This window comes from Somniosus microcephalus, chromosome 11 (assembly GCF_052327205.1).
Source record: "Somniosus microcephalus isolate GS21.2 chromosome 11, FLI_Smic_1.0, whole genome shotgun sequence".
NCBI classification, from domain to species: Eukaryota; Metazoa; Chordata; class Chondrichthyes; order Squaliformes; family Somniosidae; genus Somniosus; species Somniosus microcephalus.
Window position 1 is genome coordinate 225029773 of NC_140997.1, and position 20947 is coordinate 225050719.

Consider the following 20947-nt stretch of genomic DNA (forward strand, 5'->3'; position numbering starts at 1 on the left):
GGGGAAGATCAAAACTAGAGGCCATCAAGATAGTCACCAAGAAATCAAATAGGGAATTCAGAAAGAACTTGTTTACCCAGAGAGTGGTGAGAATGTGGAACTCGCTACCACAGGGAGTGGTTGAAGCGAATAGTATAGATGCATTTAAGGGGAGGCTAGATAAGCACATGAGGGAGAAGGGAATAGAAGGATGTGCTGATAGAATAAGATGAGTAAAGACAGGAGGAGGCTCGAGTGGAGCATAAATGCAGGTATGAATTTGTTGGGCCGATTGGCCTGTTTCTGTGCTGTATATCTTTTGTAATCCTATGTAATGATCTACTTTTTCTGCATAATTAGCATAAAGCAGGAATTTTGGCGCTTTGATTTTACGCTTGGGCAAGATGAAAGTAAAGGATCAGCACTTTGGAAATTTTGTATGCAGTCCCACGATTGGATTTCCCCTTTAGGAGACCAGTAAGAACGCGATAGCTTAAGAAAGGTCAGCAGCCACTGCGATCATGTCATTTCAGCCCGTGCATGATTTCAGAATGGGGGATCTTGGAGCTACTGACAAGTATGGAGACTTGTCATCTCTCATTTTACTTTGCGTTCCACCCTCCCTCTCACCCCCGCTCCCCTCGGTCCAGTGTAGAATCTACTCAATGATATGTGTGCGCTGTTGTTAGTAATTGGTGCACAGTAAAACCATTTTTTTTACTGATATATATACACTACACATTAGAAAACAGGGCCTAGAAATTCAGTTGGTAGCGCCAGCCGCTAGCGCCTTAAGAGGGCGATAAGTGGGGCGTGAAGTGGCTAGCGCCCGGGCGCGGCGCGATCTGCGCCTCTCGCGAACTTGAGTGGACATTTAGCGGCGGCGCAAAATCGCAATGCCCGTTCAGCTGCGCGCGCAGATCCTGACGTCATTTCATGGTGCAACATCCTTGGTGCGCCCCGAACCGGAACCTCAGTGGCGCCCCCCTTCTTTCCGCCTGGCGCTCCCAGCAACTGGTTGAGTGGAACGGTTCCCATTCGCTGGGGGGGGTGCTATTTAAAGGGGGCTCTTCCTGCCTTCTTTGTGGTAGCCATTTTGGACCACTCCTGTGTGAGAGAGAGAGAGATTTGCAGAGAGACAAAGGGAGAGAGCTTTCTGCTTTGACTCAGCGCTCGCACGGGTACTTCTGGCTTCAGCCCAGAGCTTTGCAGTTGGATTGATTTTTCAGTGCCATAGCCTTGAGTGGCCACATATAATGGGGGCTGCAATGGGTGGAAACGTTGGGTTTCTCCATTGCATTGAGAGAGCTCAGAGACGCCGAGAGAGAGTGCCAATCATGGCCAGATGGAGGAGGGCCAACAGGCGTCGGCACAGGAGGCTTTACCCTCCCAGGGTATACCGCCAGCAGTTCTCATACCTCAACATGTCTGAGGAGCAGTGCATTCGGAGGCTTCGATTCAGAAGGGAGGTGGTCACTGAGATCTGCCACCTGCTTCAGAGAGATCTGCAGCCTCAGCTGAGGAGCAGGACGTCTCTGTCGGTGGCAGTGAAGGTGACAGTGGCTCTGAACTTCTATGCCACCGGCTCCTTCCAATCCGCTACTGGGGACATTGCCAATGTCTCCCAGTTCGCGGTGCATTGCTGCATCCGCCAAGTCACGAATGCACTCTTCAAAAGGAGACGTCAGTACATTTCCTTCCCCATGACCCTGGACAAGCAGCAGGAGCGTGCAATGGGATTTGCAAGAATAGCGGGCTTCCCCATGGTCCAGGGCGCCATTGACTGCACGCATTTAGCTTTGCAGGCACCTCTAGAGAATGCCGAGGATTACCGCAACCGGAAGGGGTTCCATCCGTTGAACGTGCAGTTGGTGTGTGACCACAGGCAGCTGATACTAGCTGTCAATGCCTGCTTTCCAGGCAGCAGCCACGACGCCTTCATCCTGCGCCAGACTTCTTTGGCAGACCTTTTCGAAGCCCCGGCTCACCCAGGAGGCTGGCTTCTCGGGGACGAGGGCTATCCTTTGTGCACCTGGCTGATGACCCCGCTCTGTGCGCCCAGCACCCCTGCTGAAGAGCGATACAATGACAGCCATCAAGTGACCAGGAACATCATTGAGCACACAATCAGCGTGCTAAAGCAATGGTTCCGCTGTCTGGACCATTCCGGGGGACCCCTTCAGTACTCGCCTGAGCGAGCCTCCCATTTCATTGTAGTGTGCTGCATGCTGCACAACCTGGCTATCCTCAGGACTCAGCCACTGCCAGCAGACATTGGAGGACCACCAGAGGAGGAGGAGGAGGAGGAGGAGCACCAAGACGGGAGGGAGGCCGTCCGTCAGCGGCTTATTGCAAGTCGGTTTTAGGCCCCCTCTCAGGGAATGGCTTGTGCCATTGAAAGAACATGAATGGACCCACTCCGCAAACCCTGAGCCGGTCAAGGCAACAAATAGTTCAAAGTGCAAACATGCACAATCTAAATAAAGACAATTATTTATTTAGCAAACTCTGTGCCCTTCCCGCATGACAAACAAATACAGAGAAGCCCCCAAAAAAACAGTCAGACACATAACTGGCTCTCACAACCTGGAAACAATGAACAAAAGAGTTAAACAAAAATGACCATGATCCTTGCCCTTCACAAAAAAAACCAGAGCATTTTGCCACACCTCCTACTTTTTGGCCTGCGAGGGTGATCTGCCTTGCTTCCGAGATTGGCCCCTTCCCACCCTGCAGCTCCTCCGCAATGGGACCCCAGTGGCTGCAGCATGGCTGGGGGAAGGCTGCTGAGGGTCAGATAGTGAGTCGGCAGATGCCCTTGGGGGACGGCCTGGACCAGCTCTGGGCCTGGAGGGCCCGGCTGCTGACTGCTCCAACTCTGCTTGGGCGGCAGCAGTCTGTCCTACGGGTGGTGGCAGCTGCAGGGAGGAGTGACAGTGTTGGCAGCAGGAGTGCTGCCAACCTGACAGAGCACAGGCACTCCCTGGTCGGACGAGACACTGGCACTCGCACGGGGCAGCACTGAACCATGCACAGCAATCTGCTGAAGCACAGACTGCTGCGGCGCGGCGAGGGCCCCGGCGAATCCTGCCCAATCCAGCGAGGGTGGCAGCAGTTAGTGCTCGTGTGGCCCTGATCTGTGTCTGCATCAGACCAGCCAGTGACTGCATGGCATGACTAAGCACTTGGCTGGAAGCCGCCTGTGCTGCCCCGAATTCCTGTACACTCCTTGCTGGTGACTCTGTGGAGTCAGGCATCCTTGCCACTGCAGCCATGAGCTCAGTGTGCCTGCGCTGCGCCTGGGCGCCCATTTCAGCAAGGAGCCGTACCTCCTCTGCACTCACTGTAGCAGGACTGGAGGCCACACTCTCCCTCCGGGGAGAAGGCCGCCGAGCTTCCCTACCCCCCCCCCCCCCCCCGCGTTGCTACAGCCCGCTGGGCCCCGGAGCTTCCCCCTCCTCAGACCCTTCCCCCCTGCTCCCCTCCAGGGAAGACATGTCCCCATTATGGCCATAGGCTGCCTCGGCTGATGGTGGCACTGATGTTCCGGCTTCCTCTTCCTCCTCCTCGCCTTCCAATTCACTCACAGTGGCAGCTTGAGGGCCCGCCTCCTCACCTGGCGAATCAGCATCTGAAAGCAGGGAGGTACAAGAGTTGCTTTAGCATGAGGACAGGATGACAGCGAGGGAGGCATGAGTGCTGCAATGCACTGCATTGGTTCGATAGTGGCAAAGGATGCTGGTGTGAGGCACAAGTGGAAAGAGAGTTCCAAAAGGTGATCACCTTACCATTGCTGTCCAGAACGGGGTCGGTATCTCCAGTGGCGACGGGACCAATCAGTCGGCCTGCCATAATCCGTTCCACTCGCTGCTCCAGATCGCTGAGGTCTTTAAGTTCAGGGCAGCCTCCCCCGGTCCGTTGCTGCTGCCTCCTATTGTGGGCCAGCTTGCCCTGCAAGAGAAAGGACGGGCTCTGAATACAGTGTGAAGCCCTGATCTTGGCTGCACTGCCTCCCATGGTGGAATAGCCCTTACAGTGTGAAGCCCTGATCTTGGTTGCACTGCCTCCCATGGTGGAATAGCCCTTACAGTGTGAAGCCCTGATCTTGGCTGCACTGCCTCCCATGGTGGAATAGCCCTTACAGTGTGAAGCCCTGATCTTGGCCGCACTGCCTCCCATGGTGGAATAGCCCTTACAGTGTCAAGCCCTGATCTTGGCTGCACTGCCTCCCATGGTGGAATAGCCCTTACAGTGTGAAGCCCTGATCTTGGTTGCACTGCCTCCCATGGTGGAATAGCCCTTACAGTGTGAAGCCCTGATCTTGGCTGCACTGCCTCCCATGGTGGAATAGCCCTTACAGTGTGAAGCCCTGATCTTGGCTGCACTGCCTCCCATGGTGGAATAGCCCTTACAGTGTCAAGCCCTGATCTTGGCTGCACTGCCTCCCATGGTCGAATAGCCCTTACAGTGTGTAAAGTGGTGATTGTGCATGTGATTTTCATGAGAGGCCCATAGGTCTTGGATGAGGGCTGGGCATTGGGGCTTTCAGGACCCTTTGGCCATAAAGTGAGGTGCACATGCAGGGATGAAGAGGATACTGGAAAGGGTACTCACTCTGACAACCCGAGTGAGGTCGTTGAACTTCTTCCTGCATTGCGTTGGGGTCCTAGGTACCATGCTGCTGGAGGTCACTCTGCGTGCCACCTCCCTCCAAGCTTTTCGATATTCATTGGGCAGCGGCCTCCTGCCACTGTCCGGAAAGAGGATAGGTCACCTGCGCTCCACTGCACCAACCAGAACCTGCAGGGCCCCCTCACTGAAGCGCTGCGCTCGCTCCCTGGCCCTCTCCATGGTCGTAGGCGTAATGATGTCGCAGCAGGTCTGTCCAGGCCTAGAATCAGGGCTCCAATGTGCAGGGTGTGGCTGCAAGCCAAATCGACCCTCCCCCTTTAAGAGGTGACCGGTGCCAGCATGTCTGCCTGCAATCGCTAACTGGCCGCACTTGCGCTGCGCCCGCCCTCGGTGGTAGCACCTCGCCTCTCCGGCTTAGCGCCTTAGGATAGTCGTGCAGCGCCTGCTTTAGCGTAGCAAGAACCTCTTGGGGCGATGCGACTCAATTTCGCTGAGGGTGGCGCTAAGTTGCGCTGGGCGCTAAATTGAGCGCACGCTCGACTAGCGCCCCAAACATGGCGATACTGAATTTCTAGGCCCAGATGTTTAAAGGAGGAAGGGAATGTTTAGTACTCTGATTAAAAAAAATTTTAAACACCACTACCCCTCTCCAACTGGGAATTCTCTTTTTAATTTTCAAGAACAGTTATTTTTAATAGGCCAATTTTTGCTAGGAAATCTGTACTGATGTTTCACATCAAGTTCCACTTCTGAATACTTAATGGTCATTAAATATTTATTTTAAAAAAACGTGTGATAAGGTACAGGATGTGCTGATTTTTATCATGCTGAATATGCAGCAAATGGGGAATGACAATATATTCCTGAAATAGTGGCAATTATGAGCAATTATATTTTTTTGGATCTGGCACTGTTGATCCTATTCCAGGTGCCTCTGGTACATGCAGTAAGCTTGCCAAAGAGAATATCTCGAATGCTTTATTATTAACCTTTCAGTTGGATGGTGCTAACCGTGTTGCCCAATGAACCTGCTCACAGGAAGCTTCACTTCCGACAAAGTAGAGCAGCTTTCACAAAAGTAAGGAAGAGGAAAATGAACAACAGCAACCTGCATTTATATAGTGCCTTTAACGTAGTAAAACGTCCCAAGGCGCTTCACAAGGAGCGTTATCAAACAACATTTGGCACCGAGGAGACATTAGGACAGATGCCCAAAAGCTTTGTCAAAGAGGCCGGTTTTAAGGACCATCTTAAAGGAGGAGAGAGAGGCGGAGAGGTTTAGGGAGGAAATTCCAGAGCTTAGGATCTAGGCAGCTGAAGGCACGGCCACCAATGGTGGGGCAAAGGAAATCGGGGACACGCAAGAGGCCAGAGTTGGACTGTTACGCAAGGGATTCCACAAGTTTAAACTATAAAGAAATGCAAAAAAATAAAGTTGGCAACGGAATGGACAGATCCTGTTTTCATAATGGCGGTGTGAGCTGCTATGCTAATCCCGATCGCAATCATGCATGAAGCCGTGCGTTGGATAAAGTAGAGGAGCTTTTCTATGAAATGATATAAGGGGTGCCACAGAGTGGCTTTATTCAGGCTCGTGCCCAATGCCTCCCTCCCCACAAGTACCCACATTCGACCGTGCCAGTGTTTGGAGGTTTACCAACAGGAGCCCAGGCATTTCTGCGCCGTGAGGGTTGAGGGTTCAGATGCGGTACGTTTCTTAAGGGGCATTGGCAGGAGCCTGGGGGCAGGTCAGCCACTAGCTCAGCTGGAGATGGTGTATGCCATAGAACAACCCAGGGAGTGGGTAAGGAGAGGAAATACATCTTTAAAAAAAATGACCCAAAAAAAATCAAAGATAATGAGTATTGTGCTTTTTACTTCAATTAAAGACTTTGAACTGGGAATCTGTACTTTTCAAGGTCGCTTCCCCCACTGTCCAATTTTTAAGAGCCTGACACTGAACTGAAGGAATATGAGTTGAAAGAATCTTACATCCCAATTGCCTCACTTTAATAAGCCATCCTGATTATAAACAGTATTGCTGAGAAAAGTAGCAACAAGGCTCCAGTCATTTAAAAAAGTACTTATTTGGCTGTAAAGCACTTTGGGACATCCTGAGGTCGTGAAAGGCGCTAGATAAATGCAAGTCTTTCTTTTACTTTCTTTTTTTGCTTCTTTCTTATCAAAATCAGCAGATTTGCCAGTTCGACAGAAAACTGAACTCCCACCAAAAAGCCCATATCTAAATTTTAACCCATTCCGCACTTCGGAGGTTGAGGGAATGGAGGAGAAAGTTGTAGCATGCTTCATACTTGGGCTGGGTTTTTTTTGCATGGCTTTTAAATGTGATTCTGAGGGGGATTGACAGGGTAGAGGCTGAGAGGTTGCTTCTCCTGGCTGGAGAGTCTAGAACTAGGAGGCATAGTCTCAGGATAAGGGGTCGGCCATTTAAGACGTAGATGAGGAGGAATTTCTTCACTCAGAGGGTTGTGAATCTTTGGAATTCTCTACACCAAAGGGCATGTGGATGCTGAATCATTGAGTATATTCAAGGCTGAGATCCATAGATTTTTGTACTCTAGGGGAATCAAGGGATATGGGAATCGGCCAGGAAAGTGGAGTTGAGGTTGAAGATCAGCCACGATCTTACTGAATGGCGGAGCAGACTCGAGGGGCCGTATGGCCTACTTCTGCTCCTAATTCTTATGTTCTTATGTTACACCACGTATTATTTGTTAAATGGAGAAGTGATAAAACAACAATACTGCAGCAACAATGCCATTTTGCATTGCTTTGATCCTTCACAGTGTCTAACTGTGATGCCAACCATGTCGTCACCCCCAGGAAGTTTTGGTGCATTTTCCAACATTTTGAAGTGCATTGCAATTCCGCCATTGGATATTTGGGTTTAGCAAAGGTGGCAGCAACTCTAGCTGCCGCAGTCCAAAATTAATTATATTTAAAATCCATTTAAACATTTTTTTTAATTGAGTTTCTAGCTGATTTTAATTTTAATTTGTTTATCTAATGGCTAATTTTGTGCTCTTAGGAGATCGTCCCCACTGTCTGTTATCACTAACGCACCCATCCTCTTAAAACTCTGGTGACACTTTACGATGAGCCTTCCCTATACCGAGCAGTTGACGGCCATTTGTTATTATTTGCTGCTGTAGTTGCCAAGGAGCCACATCCATTGCCTGGCACCCGGAAGATCAGTACAGCAAATGTATTTTAACACCGTTGCGAGTCGCTGCTTGGAGCAGTGAACCGACCCCAACCCCTATCTGGAATCTTACAGCACAGGTGGAGGCCCATTCAGCCCATTGTGCCCGTGTCGGCTCTTAGAAAGAGCTAACCAATTAGTCCCAGTCAATGTTCCCTTTAAGCTGCGTGGCCGCACAACCACGCAGCACCCCAGGGGTCCCGCGCAGCCGGTGAGCCGGCTTTAAATTGAAAACAAACGCGCGAGCGCGGACTTTTAAATGGGCCGCGCAATCCATTAAAGGGGCCGCGTGGCCCAAAAAGAAAATCACGGGGAACATTGGTCCAAGTCCCGTCCCCTGCTTTTTCCCCGTAGCCCTGCAAAAGTTAAAAGTTGCTATTGAATCTGCTTCCACCACCCGTTCAAGCAGTGCGTTCCAGATCACAACAACTCACTGCGTAAAAGAATTTCTCCTTACCGCCACCCTTTGTTTCTTTTGCTCAGGCCATTCAGCAACAAACAGTTCAATCAGCTATAATTGAGATTTAAAGTCACTTACTGGGCTCCATTGGTGGCCCTTAGTCTCCCCTCAGATTCTCAGCCCATCTCAGAAAAGAGCTCCCAGTCAATTTGCCTCCCAACTGCTTGATTATTAGCTCATTTTAAGAACAACAAAGTGCTTCAGTTACAGTTTGATTAGCCTTGAAATTGGTTAAGTAAAGTCCCAGGAATCCCTTTAGCTTTCCAAGCTTAAATTGCTAACATTTGTGTGACCTATCCCTCCACCGTCACCACCACCACCCAGCTTTTCGCAAACTTTCCACTTAACTACAAAGTTGGCCTCACTAAGACCTTTGAAAAGAAAGGGACTGCCGGAATGTTTACCCGAAGACTTTTCCAACAACGGGCTTCATTCTTCTTCAAAACAACTTGCCAATGTTGAATTAAAGAAAAAATAAAGTCTTAACTGAATTGCCATACTGACTGCGTGCGAGGATGAGGACCACTTAATTGTTTGGAAACCAGAGAGCAGATTCTCAAATGGTACAACAGGGAACATGAAAGAGATAACAAGTCAATAAAATCTTTCAGCTGGAAAACTATTAAAAGCTTTCATTTTTTTTTTAAAACAAGCAGGGTCTGGAAATCAAATCACTATGGCTTCAGTGCAATAAGTTATGGCGTACCATTTATAATCGTGTATGTTCACAGCACTGAAGCATCAATAACACCAAACTTAAGATAGTCCTCTAGAGTAAATTCAAAGCTGATCATAATGACTATTATCGGCCTGATTATTAAAATGTTTACGAATGGTGAGGAGAGGGGTTGCAGTTTTCACAGTGGGAACCGGGGCATTGGCGCTCTGAAAATCGTGATGCTGACCTTCCCGCCATGTTCCCGATCCCCCCGCTGCCATTTTGCTGGGGGTCTTTAGAAGGGCGGCCAGAGCTGCCTGCTTGATTCAGCCGAGCCCCTCATTAAAGTATGTAAATCGGGGTCCCGTGACTTGCAATTTTCATCACAATTGTGCACCGCGTACCATTGGTACTGGGCGTAGAGCGGCCTAACCAGCCACCCTTAAAAGGACCGCAGCCCGCTGCTCACATACGGCCAGAAAAGAAGCCATGCTGCTGATTTTTGTGGGATTGGGTAGAGCAAGAATGCAATTTCAGGCCCCACAAAAAATGTTAACGGCCCGCTTCCGGTCCTTTCCTGCCCCCTCCCTTTAACATCCGACTTGGCTCTGTGGAGGGGCTGCCGGATTCCCCTCCCTGGCCCTCCAATCCCAATCAGTAGACTACCTGTGGGCACTCTTTCAGCTCGCCAAACCCATGTAAATGAGGCCCGGCCGTTAAAGTGGTTCGGTCCTCTCGCCGGGGATATTGGGCGGGTGGGTCCTATCGCCCCGCCCACCTGCTGTTCACCAAAAGTTAAAATAATATATAAAAATAAATGTGTTTAGCTCCCTTCGCAGCCTATTGGCTGAAGACTCCAGCGTGGTGGTAAATCACATGGGTGAGGGCAGGACTGGAATCAGCTGCGTTGCACCTTAGAGTCAAATAGCCTGCTGAGACTCACGATTCCCGCATTTGGAGCAAGCAGCCAGTTGGGCAGAGTACTGGAGGAGCTGTACTCCAGCAAGTGGTTGAGCCTTAAGGAGAGGGGGGAGAGAATTGTGAGGAGGGGGAGAAAAATATTTTTAGATGCAAAATTCATTTTCATTCATTCATTAAAATGTATGCTTTTTTTTGCTTGTTTTTCGAGAGGCTTCTTTGTTTTTGCTGTATTGTGCCAAATAATTTTTCATAAAAGCAAACCGAGCGGAAAATTTATTGCCCTTCAGTTCCATTAACTGTCGACTTACAAAGGTTTCTATTTTCTTCATTTAAAAAAATAAATAAATCACAGTTCCTAAATCTATAGCTATCCAGGATTTGTTAATGTACAATCCCGACCAGCTCCGATGCCAAATAATGTTATGCTTGGATGAAGATTTCTGTTGACTGTGTGAAAGCAGCCAGTTCGCAATCTATAAGGGGATAGCAAAATACTGCAGATGTTGGGGAGTGTTGTTATTTCGCAATCTATAAGTCCCAACATGTTTAATCGTTCTTGCTACAGCCCGAGTCAAAACAACATCAAACTTTTTATGGCTGTGGGGCTGTTTCTCCCTCCTGTTAATTTATATACCAGTTTTTTTCTTATATTACCTCAAGCTGTCAATCCACAGAAGGCCAGCCTGTGCTCGGTGGAGCCCAGAAATGGATTGCCAATGTTCTATATGCACAGCATAAATCACTGGGGGAAAAGGTTATTCCTGGATTGAGATTATGAATTCAAAGTATTAATGTTTGCATAAAGAAATCTTTAAAATGTAGAACGAGTTAAGTAAGGTAGCCCATTTTAGTTCATTGGAATTGCATGGCTGGATTAGGACAATGCTTGGATCCAGTACACTTGGCTCTATTCGGCTACCATTTTAGAGTATAACTTAATTTCATGGAAAATAAATTGTTCCACAGTGGCAGCTGTGGCTCAGTTGGTAGCACACCTTGCCTCTGAGTTAGAAGGTCGTGGGTTCAGAGTCCCACTCCAGAGACTTGAGCACAAAAATTTAGGGTGACCCTTCAGTGCAGTACTTGGGGAGTGCTGCACTGTCGGAGGTGCCGTCTTTTGGATGAGACATTAAACCAAGGCACCGTCAGTAAAAGATCCCATGGCACTATTTCGAAGAAGAGCAGAGGAGTTCTCCCCGGTGTCCTGACCAATATTTATCCCTCAATCAATATCACTAAAAAAAAACATGATCTGGTCATTATCACATTGCTGTTTGTGGGAGCTTGCTGCTGTGTGCAAATTGGCTGCTGTGTTTCCTACATTGCAACAGTGACTACACTTCAAAAGTACTTCATTGGCTGTAACTTGCTTTGGGACGTCCTGAGGTTGTGAAAGACACAATATAAAGGCGGGCCTCCCTTTCTTATTTTTGAAGAGCATTGTGGGGAAAGTTTCTATTTTGTTTGTCCCCCTCCTCTTCTGAAGATGCTCATTCTAGCTTGCGTACAGTTCCGGGGCACTGTCAGTCCCCCAGCACCTTGCCCAAGCCGCCAATCTTCATGTGTGAATCTAGATAGTGGTGGAAGGCATTCAACCATGGGGGCATCACAGTTGAGGCAGATCCTGTCCCCACCCAACATCCACACGTGCATGGGATTCCTGAACGATTCCCTTTACTTCTCCCTAGCCCAGGGGTTGTGAAGCCGGTTGTAGAAGCACAACCAATGCTCCGGATAAGATCAGCTAACACAGCACAGACTAGAGATTGAACTTGAGAACTTCTGGTTTATGTGGCTCAGTACCATACTGGCCAGAAATCACTTTCACGATCAAGCGATACATTCTTTGGGGTAATCCTGTGAGTTTGTGCACCCGGCACGAGCAAATGTCCTCTGTGATTGTGATCGTGGTAATTATTCCTCTTCATCCTCCTGGATCTTGCCACGGTGTTCAGTGCTGTTGACCATGACGTCATCCTCCTCCTCCACCACCTCTCTGTTCCATTGTCCAGCACCATGGAACTACCCTTGCATGGTTCCACTCCTACCTATTGGACTCTAGGGGAACCAAGGGATATGGGGATCGGGCAGGAAAGTGGAGTTGAGGTCGATGATCAGCCATGATCTTATTGAATGACGGAGCAGGCTCGAGGGGCCATATGGCCTACTCCTGCTCTTACTTCTTATGTACTTCTTATGTTCGTATCCGAATGCAGCCAGTGATACATTTTGGTCGGAAGAATGAGGAGAGACAATACAAGCTAAATGGTACAATTTAAAGGGGGGAGCAAGAACAGAGACCTGTGGTGTTTGTGCACAAATCTTTGAAGGTGGCAGGGCAGGTTAACAAAGCAGTTAATAAAGCCCGGGCTTTATAAATTGAGGCTTTATAAATCAATTTCTACAACACAACAGTGACTACACTTCAAAAGTACTTCATTGGCTGTAAAGTGCTTTGGGCCGTCCCGAGGTCGTGAAAGACGCTGTATAAATGCAAGTTCTTTCTTTGTTCTTTTCCTGTGGTCCTGCCTTTCTGTTGTCCTCTCAGCTAGCTTCTTCTTTACTCCAGCAAGGTTTACCTCGAGGTGGATCCCAGACATCCAGAGATGATACAAAACTGGCTTCAGGAATGTGCCAACCTGCGGCTCACCTATATGGCTACTCACCGGGACATCTGCGGAAAGTAAGCGTCAATGTTTTTTTTAATTGACCAACGTGAAGGTTAGAGTCCATAGTGCAGTACACCGCCAGGGGTAAAAAGAATCGGAGAACTGGAGAGGTATATCAAGAGCCATTGAGCAGCTGATGCAAAGTTTAGGTCATAAAAGCATGTGGTTTGAAGGAGGAAGTGAATGCTAAAGAAGAAATGGAAGTGTGGGATGGTACGTTTTCGTTTTTAAAAAAAAGTACTAATTCTACTTCGAAGTTTGGGTAAAGTAGAAGAGCTGAGAGATGTGTGGGTTCAGGAGACATTGAAAGCAGCAATTCAAGTGGATGGGGCCATTATAAAAGCTAATGGAACACTGGCTTTGTAGTATCCTGCAAATCCATTGGCAGGATAGGCGCACCAACGTCAGTCTTCTCGCTCAGGCCAACACACCAGCATCGAAGCTTTGACCTCACTCGATCAGCTCCGAGGGACGGGTCACATCGTCCGCATGCCCGATACGAGACTCCCAAAACAAGCGCTCTACTCGGAGCACCGGCACGGCAAGAGAGCCCCAGGTGGGCAGAGGAAACGCTTCAAGGACACCCTCAGAGCCTCCTGGAAAAAGTGCAACATCCCCACCGACACCTGGGAATCCCTGGCCCTAGACCGCACAAAGTGGAGGAGAAGCATCCGGGAAGGCGCCGGACACCTCGAGTCTCTTCGCCGGGAGCAAACGCAAGCAGTGGAAGGAACGCACGTCAACCCAAACACCCCACCCACCCGCCCCTTCAGCCACCGTCTGCCCCACCTGTGACAAAGACTAGGTCCCGCATTGGACTCATCAGTCACCTGAGAACTAATTTTTAATGTGGAACCAAGTCAATGGGAACGGTAGTTTAGTGGTAATGTCATTGGGCTAATAATCCAGAGGCCTGGATTAATGATCCAGAGACATGAGTTCAAATCCCACCACGGCAGCTGGGGAATTTAAATTCAGTTAATTAAATAAATCTGGAATAAAAAGCTAGTATCAGTAATGGTAGCCATGAAACTATCGTATTGTCGTAAAAACCCATCTGGTTCACTAATGTCCTTTAGGAAAGGAAATCTGCTGTCCTTACCTGGTCTGGCCTATATGTGACTCCAGACCCAAAGCAATGTGGTTGACTCTTAACTGGCCTAGCAAGTCACTCAGTTGTAATTAACTGCTACAAAACAAAATAATAAGAATGAAACCGGACGGACTACTCGGCACCGGCTATGGACACGGCAACGGCACACCCACCCTGCAAAGTCCTCCTCACCAACATCTGAGGACTTGTGCTAAAATTGGGAGCGCTGTCCCACAGACTAGTCAAGTAACAGCCTGACATAGTCACACTCACAGAATCATACCTTTCAGCCAATGTCCCAAACTCCTCCATCACCATCCCTGGGTATGTCCTGTCCCACCGGCAGGACAGACCCACCAAGGGTGGTGGCACAGTGGTATACAGTCGGGAAGGAGTGGCCCTGGGAGTCCTCAACATTGACTCCGGGCCCCATGAAGTCTCCTGGCTTCAGGTCAAGCAAGGCCAAGGAAACCTCCTGCTGATTACCACCTACCGCCCTCCCTCAGCTGATGAATCAGCACTCCTCCATGTTGAACACCACTTGGAAGTTGCACTGAGAGTAGCAATGGCACAGAATGTGCTCTGGGTGGGGGACTTCAATGTCCATCACCAAGAGTGGCTCGGTAGCGCCACTACTGACCAAACTGGCCGAGTCCTGAAGGACATAGCTGCCAGTCTGGGCCTGCGACAGGTGGTGAGTGAGCCAACAAGAGGGAAAAACCTACTTGACCTCGTCCTCACCAATCTAACTGTCGCAGATGCATTTGTCCATGACAGCATTGGCAGCAGTGACCACCACACAGTCATTGTGGAGACGAAGTCCTGTCTTCACACTGAGTACACCCTCCATCGTGTTGTGTGGCACTACCACTGTGCTAAATGGGATAGATCTAGCAGCTCAAAATTGGGCATCCATGAGGCGCTGTGGGCCATCAGCAGCAGCAGAATTGTATTCCACCACAATCTGTAACCTCATGGCCCGGCATATCCCTCACTCTACCATTACCACCAAGCCAGGGGACCAACCCTGGTTCAGCAACGAGTGTAGAAGAGCATGCCAGGAGCAGCACCAGGTGTACCATACAAGATGCACTGCAGCAACTCGCCAAGGCTTCTTCGGCAGCACCTCCCAAACCCGCAACCTCTTCCACCTAGAAGGACAAGGGCAGCAGGCGCATGGGAACACCACCACCTCCAAGTCACACACCATCCTGACTTAGAAGTATATCGCCGCCGATCCTTCATTGCCGCTGGGTCAAAATCCTGGAACTCCCTCCCTAACAGCACTGTGGGAGTACCATCACCACACGGACTGCAGCGGTTCAAGAAGGCGGCTCACCACCACCTTCTCAAGGACAACTAGGGATGGGCAATAAACACTGGCCTTGCCAGTGTCGCCCTGATCCCATAAACAATTTTTTTTTTTTAATCCTCGGTTCCGAGGGACTGCCTAAGAAGAAAAGTATTAGGTGCAGTTTTGGGCTCTACAATAGAGGAAGTTTTTTGAGTCAATAGAAAGGGTACACCACAGATTCACTGGAAAGCTGTCTGGTATGAGGGAATACCAATATGAAGAAAGACTTGGAAAATTGGGGATATTACAGTGTGATTCAAAACAGATGATAAAAATTATAAAGGGATAGGGCAGGGTAGATAGAAACAGACAGTTTTCAGTGGTTGAGGGGCTGGAACAAAGAGGCATAGATGTAAGATTAAATGTAGTGGTAGCAGGAGAAACCTTTTTACACAGAGGGTTGAGAGGGTGTGGCATTCACTACCAGAGTTAGTGATTGAAGCAGAGACATTTAAGAATAGGTTAGATAGGTGGTTGAAGAAAAGGGGAATAAAGGGATATGGGAACAAGGCAGGCACATGGAATTAGGATTGGAAAAGAGTCTGCTGATTGCAAAAGCAAAGATCTCACAATCGCATACTCCCTCAAAATGCAACCAATTCTCCCTTAAATGAAAAAAGCTGTTTAATGAACGTGTCATGTTGCAGGCACCATGGAAAACTGTTGTGGCTTTTTTTAAGCCTATTCATATATTAATTATAGAGTAAAATGCGATCTGTTTAACCGTGGGGAAGATTTCCTCCGTGCCTGTTTGTGTCTGGGATTTCCCTCCCACAAGAAACTAGCAACTTCCCCACAGGGAAGGAAAGGCGCAAATGAAGCCAGTCACCTTGGATCAATTTGGGCAGCTAGAAGCTGGTTCAGAGCTGGATTGTCAGAGGTCCCTGGAGCAGATTTTTTTAAAATTCATTCCTGGGATGTGGCCGTCGCTGGCAAGGCCAGCATTTATTACCCATCCTTAATTGCCCTCAAGAAGGTGGTGGTGAGCCGCCTTCTTGAAAGAACTGAGTGGCTTGCTAGGCCATTTCAGAGTGCATTTCTCCACTTCACCTGAAGAAGGAGCAGCACTCCGAAAGCTTGTGATTTCAAATAAAGCTGTTGGACTATAACCTGGTGTCATGTGACTTCTTACATTTGTCCACCCCAGTCCAACTCCGGCATCTCCACACCATTTCAGAGTCAACCACATTGCTGTGGGTCTGGAGTCATATAGGCCAGACCGGGTAAGGACGGCAGATTTCCTTCCCTAAAGGACATTAGTGAACCAGCTGGGTTTTTACGACAATCCAGTAGTTACATGGTCACCGTTACTGATACTAGCTTCTTATTTCAGATTTATTTAATGAACTAAATTCAATTCCCCATGGGATTTGATCTCAGATCATCAGTCCAGGCCCCTGGATTACTAGTCCAAGTAACATAACCACTATGCTACCGTACCCCATAAGGAATGGTGTGTGACATATAAGAAATAAGCTGAGAACAAAAATAGCTTAAAATATAAAGTTTCACTTCCCATAAACCTTATCTAATAACATGCAATGTCATGGATTCTAAGAAGTTGCATTTGGTTTGCAATTCCACCAGCAAATAGCTTCAGTTTCAGCCGAGGGTTGCCAACCTCTGGTTGGACGTATTCCTGGAGGTTTTGTCACATGACCTCCCGCCTCCAACCGCCCCGCCTGGTCAAACAGCCTTTTTTCCCCCCCCCCATCTCCAATACTTTTATCACAAACAAACGAAAGCGTTCAAAGAAAATGGAAACAAGGTATAATTCTTTTATTGCCCCTATGATTTTTCTCTCAGGTGTTGCTCGCAGCAGTGTCCAGGAGGTTCCTCTTCAATTCCTGGAGACTCCAGGATAAGCCTGGAGGGTTGGCAACCCCATCTCAGCCAGGTCCTCAAGGGTCAGTGGGGAGTGAATTCAGAGTGCGTCAGGGAGAGATGGAAAATGCATGTGTCCTATCAGCTAACACAAAATCAGTATAGGCTGGGGCTGATACCATATGCCTGCTCCCTTCGTGTGCATCCCCCACTTCCTTCGCCCCACCATTGAGAGCTGTGCTTTCAGCTGCCTAAGCTCTGGAATTCCCTCCCTCAACCTCTCTCCTCCTTTAAGACGCTCAGTGGGCAGCACTCTCTAGGTGGGAGGGGCTAGGAGTGGGCAGGTGCTGCTGGTTGTTTGATTACTGCAGGGAGTTGGAGTGAGTTTGTAAAAAGTTGGTGGTGGTGGGGTTTTTTTTCAGATTTTAGGGCCTTTTTGGTCCTTAAACAGCAGCCAGGTGGCTGCTGAGGGGCCCGGAGGACAGTGCTCCCAGGATGAATTTAATCAGGGGAGACGGGGAATCGGACATCTCGGGCAGCAGGAGGGGCAAGACAAGGAGAGGGTACAAGAGGCAGGAGTCTTAAAGGGGCAGCAGGACGGGAGCGGGGAGACAGAGACGCCAGAAGGGAGCAAGATAGGTGCAGATGCGCCATTGTCCCAGAGAGAGAAGAAACGGGGAGTAAGGGTCAGCGGTGGAGATGAGGCCGAAGGGAGTGGCACCGATGAGGAAACCGTGATAGCAGGAAGACTCTCGAAGGGAGATTATGTATCTGACGGGGAACAGGAACAGGAGGTTACAGAAGAACTTGAAAGTAAGGAGTCAGAGGAGGACAGAGACATGGAAGTGGGGGATGGGGTGGCATTGTGTGGCAAGGGAAAGGTTAGTGAGGGGCAGAAGGAGGGAGAAGAGGCTGAAACTGCAGTGAAGGTTCAAACAGGAGGTGAGAAAGAGCCGGAGGCTGCAGGAGAAAGAATAGCTGCCCGAAAAGTTGGGAAGGAGATGAGAGGAGGGAAGGGCCGGAGATTAAATGATGGGGGGGATTATCAGGCACACTTCCCTTATTTGGAGCCATGATTATTGATCAATTTTTAAAGTAAAATAAATTGGTATATATTATGGGAGACAATTAAACTTCAGGTTTTGATGTTAATATGTGGTGGAGGAATGGCTGTGCAGAGCGGCGGAATGGCTTTGTATGATACAATGGAATGATCACGATGTAAATGTTTTTAATGTTCAATAAATAATGTATATATTAAAAAAAGTGGGTAGCACTTTCGCCTCTGAATCAGAAGGTTGTGGGTTCTAGTCCCACTCCAGGGGCTTGAACACACAAAGCTAGGCTGACAGTCCAGTGCAGCGCTGAGGGAGTGCTGCACTGTCGGAGGTGCCGTCTTTTGGATGAGACGTTAAACCGAGGCCCCGTCTGCTCTCTCAGGTGGACGTAAATGATCCCATGGCACTATTTCAAAGAAGAGCAGGAGAGTTAATCCCCGGTGCCCTGGCCAATATTTATCCCTCAATCAGCATAGCAAAAACAGATTACCTGGTCATTATCACATTGCTGTTTGTGGGAGCTTGCTGTGCACAGATTGGCTGCCGCGTTTCCCACATTACAACAGTGACTACACTCCAAAAAAAGTACTTCATTGGCTGTAAAGCGCTTTGAGACGTCCGGTGGTCGTGAAAGGTGCTATATAAATGCAAGTCTTTTTTCTTTTACCTCTTTGACCAAACTTTTGGTCGCCTGTCCTTATGTGGTTCAGTGTCAATTTTCATCGGATTACACTCCTGTGAAGCGCCTTGGGACATTTTCCTACATTAAAGGCGCTATATAAATGCAAGTTGTTGTTGAGTGGTACACAGTGCGTTGAGGCTGGTGGAGGAGAACCCGAAGAGGGGGCTTATTTAAAACTACATCCAAAAGCCGTGTCCTAAAAATATCAGAACATGTGAAAAATGAGGAGCAGCTATAATTAATAATGTTTATGGTCCATTGATATTTCTGATTATTAAATGGCAGAATTTATTTGTTCCCATTACAGGCCACGTTTCTGTGTCCTCCAGAGAAGTTGAACAACTGACGGACCAAACACGCACCCCCTCTACCTATTTTTAATAAGAGACCGTAAGATTACTTCTGCACAGCTCCAGAACTTTTACCTTATCAGCACATTATGGATACAGTGTTTCTACCTGGAAGGGCAGAGTTCTGCATTGCTTCTGTTACTACAGGCAACCTCACACCGAGATCTCTGATGTATGACGGATGCCGTAAATGCCACAATATGCAGCGGGAATTTCTTCGGGAAGGGGGCTCCAATCGGCCACTGTAACTTTGGCGGAAGACTGGCGGGATCCACATTTATGCGTCTGACCAGGATTTACGGCAAAGTGACGACAGCCAATCGGGAAAACTCCCTTGGAAATTCCCGTGATAGTCTTATCAGCTTTATTTTCTATTCATAGAATCATAGGTTCTTACAACACAGATGGGGGCCATTGGGCCCGTCGTGCCTATGCCGGCTCTTTAAAACAGCTGTCCAATTTAGTCCCACTCTGCCGCTTTCTCCCCATAACCCAACAAATTAGTCCTCTTCAAGTACATGTCCAATTGCCTTTTGAACGTTCCTATGGAATCTGCTTCCACCACCCTTTCAGGTAGCGCGTTCTAGATATTAACAACACTCTGTATGAAATATTTTTTCCTCATTCCACACTTTTGTACTCTATACCTCTATTTATGAAGCCCAGGATCCCTTAAGCCTTTTTAATCGCTTTCTCAACCTGCCCTGCCATCTTCAATGATTTGTGCACACATACCCCCAGGTCTCTCTGTTTGTGCACTCCCTTCAGGATTGTACCATTTAGTCTATATGTCCTCTCCTCATTCTTTCTACCAAAATGTATCACTTCACACTTTTCTGCATTAAATTTCATCTGCCACGTGTCCGCCCATTTCACCAACCTGTCTATGCCTTCCTGAAGTCTATCACTCTCCTCTCCTCCTCACTGTTCACTATACTTCCAAGTTTTGTATCATCTGCAGATTTTGAAATTGTGCCCTGTACACCCACGCCCAAGTCATTAATATATATCAAGAAAAGCAGTGGTTCTAGAACCGACCCCTGGGGAACACCACTGTATACCTTCCTCCAGTCCGAAAAACAACCGTTCACCATTACTCTCTGTTTCCTGTCACTTAGCCAATTCCGTATCCATGCTGCCACTGTCCCTTTTATTCCACGGGCTTCAACTTTGCTGGCAAGCCTATTATGTGGCACTTTGTCGAACGCCTTTTGGAAATCCATGTGCACTACGTCAACTGCATGACCCTCATCAACCCTCTCTGTTACCTCATCAAAGAACTCAATCAAGTTACAGTAAACTCTTTCTTATCCGGCACCTATGGGACCAGGATGGTGCCGGTTGATGAACATTTCTGGATAACAGAGAGGTATACCTACCAAGGCAATTTTTAACACAAACAAAAATAAAAAATCAAGAAATGTACTGTATAATTGGGTACTCACCTACAGAATATTCCGTTAAATGTATGGTAGAAGATGCTTGATGAAGTACAGTACTGCCAGTTGAGGGTAATCCATTACAGCACTGTAATTTACTGTAGATAACACTGTAATACTGTAACACTTCACTTAAATAAAAATGTGCACTTCTTAAACTTGCAAACACAGTAATGTAAACTTAAATTACTTGATACTAAAACTAAACTTATAAACTACTGTATACTGTAGTTCACTGTACACTTATTCCACCTCAACAGATTCATCAGGCACTTCCACTGCTTCAACTCTTTTGGAAGCTTTCCTAAACATGTCCCGGATGTCTGCTTGCTTAGTGGACTCTTGCCTTTTTTGTAGAAAGGTGGAATGCAAAATATGAAGGTGCATAACTTCTTGGGCAGAGTAGCAAGGATGCCTTTCAGCAAATTGGAGGATTACATCAAATCCTTCTCCAGCTTTAGCCCAAGAAATCTTCTTCTCTTCATAAATCTCATCCTCTTCACTTTCTATCTCACTTTCCTTTTCTTTCTTTGGATTCAAAACAGTCTCAATTATTTCATCATCACTTAGCATATGCACAACACCAACTTCTCTATCTGCATCAA

The 20947-nt window shown here is 48.0% G+C and overlaps 1 protein-coding gene across 3 annotated transcripts in view; it reads left to right on the forward strand.

Annotated features, from left to right (window-relative positions):
• Positions 1-20512, forward strand: part of hemk1 (HemK methyltransferase family member 1) — a 151209-nt gene extending 130697 nt beyond the window's left edge. For 2 of the 3 annotated variants that reach the window (XM_086002046.1, XM_086002047.1), the window contains exons 10-11: positions 12443-12556; positions 18861-20512. In XM_086002046.1, the coding sequence (XP_085858172.1) occupies positions 12443-12556; positions 18861-18891 (145 nt within the window). In that variant the 3' untranslated portion in view covers positions 18892-20512. The remainder of the gene's footprint in view (positions 1-12442; positions 12557-18860) is intronic. The other variant, XM_086002048.1, reaches the window with a different exon arrangement.
• Positions 20513-20947: the final 435 nt, after the last annotated feature.